This window comes from Propithecus coquereli, unplaced genomic scaffold (assembly GCF_000956105.1).
Source record: "Propithecus coquereli isolate 6110/MARCELLA unplaced genomic scaffold, Pcoq_1.0 Scaffold9, whole genome shotgun sequence".
Taxonomy (NCBI): domain Eukaryota; kingdom Metazoa; phylum Chordata; class Mammalia; order Primates; family Indriidae; genus Propithecus; species Propithecus coquereli.
The window spans coordinates 2,422,612-2,426,458 of record NW_012155284.1 but is presented as its reverse complement, the minus strand read 5'-3'; the positions used below and the strand labels follow the sequence as shown (position 1 = coordinate 2,426,458).

Sequence of the window (3,847 nt, the reverse complement as noted above, 5' to 3'; positions counted from 1 at the left end):
ATTAACTTTTACAATATTTAGTATTCTGCCTGGAGTTTGCAACTCCCCCAACAAATCTGGTCCCAGGCAGGAATGTCACGAGAGATTAAAAATAAAGGAGACAGAGACAAAGTATCAATTAAAGTGATGGGGAAATCAGGGGTCCTCCAGCATTCCCGTGAGCCAGGAGCCCATGAGTGGAGTTCTGCATCAGCATTTATTCTTTCAGCAAACAATTATTATCAGTCACCGATTTACATATCATGAATTTGTAACATATCATTGTCTCATATCATGAGTTTAAGTTTCAAGATCCCCCAAAGTAACAATAAACTAACTAAGTATACACAAGTTAAAGATAAAATCGTGAGTCAGCAGTAAAGCATATAATCCAAATGGGAACAAAGAGACCACATACTTCTTTTTTAGTATTCCGGTAAGGACTGGAAAACCTGCTAGACAAATTCTAAAAGAGCTGTAACACTACTAGAGACCACATACTTCTTTCTGCTTCATCTAGTTCATCATTTACTGAGACATGAACTCAGGGGAGAGAGAGAGAGAGAGAGACAGAGAGAGAGAGAGAGAAAGAGAGGGGAACATTGCCTCAGGCTTAGAATAGCAAACTGCTTTTCTCTGCTGGGCTGACATCCTTTGATTATTCTCTCCGCCTTTGGATTACAAGCTGGGTCATTTGCAGACCTCCAGGCTATGGCCCTCAGGCTTCAAGGCGGGGTCTGTTTGCCAAAATCCCTGATTGGTGGAATGTCCCCCTCAAGGTCGAGCAGCTTTTGCTCAGTGAACTGACATGTCCACAGGTTGCACTTTGGCAAAGTTATGTCCCACTCCTGGGGTTCTCATGTTTTGACCCTAACCCTCAGCAGTATTCCTAGATTTTACATGAAAGTCATGGAAACAATATAGAAAATCCATAAAAATTAAAAGCAAATGTCTCTGAGATCTGCTGTAATGACCTACATTTCTCTCGCTGCACCTCTCCATTCCTTACCATCTGCTTTTTGCTGATTTTTGGAGGTTTGCAGGGCTACAGTATTCAAATAAATTAAGTCTTTTTGAAAAGCTAATGTCTTTACCTGCTGTCCCAGCTAAGCTGAATTTTGTAAACATTTGGCCACTGCAACGTGCATATTTCTGGGTTTTCTTTTGGACTGGGTCTCCCCTTCCTGGGCCAGTTCACTTTCTTTCTCCTCTCTTCTTGCTTGTGACTTGTCTTTTAGTCCGTATTTTTGATTCTAGAGGTAGCTGGGTAAATTTTTAGTTGTTAGCAGTGACAGAGTGACAATTAATTAGAAGTTGGATTTATCCTGTAAATTTGTCTCACTTTTTTCAAAATCGAGTCTATTAAGCAAGGAATTTGTCCTGAACTGTGAATTGGAGTTAATTATGATCCTTATCACAGGAAGGTAAGGAGAGTAGGAATACTAATATTGAAAATGTAGCCTTGTGCTATATGTTTTCCAGAAGCTCTTTCTCGTATTTCTTTACCGAAACAATCATGGTTCTTTCTTAGAATAAAGATTTTAGAATACACTATTTTTTAGAGTGTGCTTGGAAATGTAATACATTACCTGTTGGCATGCTTTCCCAAGTCAAGTGACTCCACTCTGTAACCGCCTACTCCTGAGAGAGAGTCAGATTTGTGCCCACTGGCCTTTTGTGCATTACACACCTGGGGAATAAATAATAAAAAGAAAAGAAATGTTGATAATAGATTCAATGAAATCAAATTTAAAAAGAAGTATATAAAACATTAAAATGTTACACTTTCAAAATTTGCTTAAATAGTTATATGATAGTTTTGTTGGCTCATAATTTTTTTAACCTTTCACTTTCAAAAAATTTCTAACCTACAGGTAACTTGCCCGAATACTATAGTGTGCTTCTATAAACTTTTCATCTAGATTCACCAAGTGTTAGCTTTTTGCCAAATTTGCATTTTTTCTCTCTGGGAACTTATTATTATGGTTAATACTTTTTAAACTGTATAAATCTTTTGGTTGCCAGGATAAGACACTTTCTGATGTCAGTCAATTTGGATCATCACGTAGCAGTCATGAAAATTTACAGAAAACTTTTGATTCTAAACCATCTAACAAGCGATCCAAAAGCATCTATACGCCATTAGAATTACAATACATAGAAATGAAGCAGCAGCATAAAGATGCAATTTTGTGTGTGGAATGTGGATATAAATATAGATTCTTTGGGGAAGATGCAGAGGTAAGTGGTTTTTTTCAAACACTACTTCATGTTTTTCTTGTCCAGCCTTAGATATTTTTCAGTATTTTTATTTCATTTTATAGCCTTATATAAAAGCTAATTTGATCAACCATCCTTTAAAAATGCTATCATTTAAAGTAAAAACTAAAAATAACACAAGAAACTTGGTGCATGCCAGACTTGGTGGGGGAGAAGTCATGGGTCCTTATTGGAATGTTAGCGCTTATTTTACATGGTCCTAGGCCAGTACTTTTTATCCATCAAAAGATTATTGGATGAATCAGTTAGTGAATAAACCATAATCTCATAAGTATGTTTTCTAATGAAGACTCAAGCAAGAAAAAAGTTTTGATATGTGAGGAATTTCCTCTGCTAACCCTTAAAATTTATGAATTTTCATAGCCAGGAACAAAGTTAAGACTTAGTGGAAGACCACATTAACTCTGCCAGCTACCTGTGTTTGAAGTTTTACAGGTCTCTTTGTGTATCAGTCAGTCATCTTGCCATCTTAGTCTAAGTTGAGATTGTATTTAATTTTGAGATAGTTACTGTAGGCCTCAGTAAAGGTAAAAAGTGAATTTGAACATTTAATGGGCAAACTTTGGGAAAGTATTGCTGATGACATCTTTGTTGGAAGTCATGGACAATTCTGATGATTCCATAGATTTAGGCCTAGTTGGATTGTACAACATCAGGGAGTGATGAGGTAATACATCTGTTGCTTCATGAGTGGGAAGTGAACACTTGGCCAACTTTATTTCTTCAAGTTTCCTAAATTCTCTTGTGGTGGGAAAGTAGTGTTCTCTGAGTTGGTTGCATTATGCTGTGTTCTATGTTTTGAAATTATATGTTTCCTGAGGACAGGAACAAATACATAGTCGGAATCTCATAAGTCAAGGGGAAAAAGAAACTGTCTAGGATAAATGGTAAGTTCAGGTCTGACCACAATAAAGGCTATGTTTTCCTGCCCTTCGGTGATGGACTAGTATAGTTCAGAGATGGGATGGAGTAGGGGAATGTGGGTTCTATTGAGAGTTCCCTGGCTCTAGTGGGCAATATGCTTTCCAGAAGCATATGCTTCTAAGCCATGTGCTTTCCAGAAGAAAAACAGGGAAGTCGGTGGTGCTGATTGGTTCTGTATTTCTATCAGTCATGCATCATTAATTATCTAACCAGACCTGAGGATTCTCTTCTTGTAGTGGGTTCATCCTTCATGTATGCTCTGTGGTGTCTTCTCATTGTCATTCATTTGCATGTGCCATGTAGCAAATTCTTACTCCATTGCAGTCTCGTGCTTTCTGTATTGAATAGTCTTGTGTAGGGAAAGTTCAGTTCTTTATGTTTTTGGTAGTTGTAAGGACATAGAAGACCTACTATATTTTTCTGAGCTGTTTATAGATACATGTGTTGGCCCCAAAGTTAGGCTGTTGGAACTGCCAAAAATAGAACTATAGGCTTCTGTATAGGGAATGTCTTTTAAACTTCTTATTGATATACCACACATTTAGGTAAGTGTACAAACCCTAAGAGTATACCTTGATACATTTTTAACAAAGTAAACAAATTCCACATGAAGAATCTTAGAATAGAAATTTTTATTGATAGTTTCTTTTAATTTTTAGATTGC

General features: G+C 36.9%; 1 protein-coding gene across 1 annotated transcript in view; it reads left to right on the top strand.

Moving 5' to 3' along the window:
- The window catches only part of MSH3 (mutS homolog 3), a 209,051-nt gene that overhangs the window by 10,504 nt on the left and 194,700 nt on the right, over positions 1-3,847 (top strand). Inside the window, exon 4 of the mRNA XM_012664615.1 lies at positions 2,005-2,220. Within this exon, the coding sequence (XP_012520069.1) occupies positions 2,005-2,220 (216 nt within the window). The remainder of the gene's footprint in view (positions 1-2,004; positions 2,221-3,847) is intronic.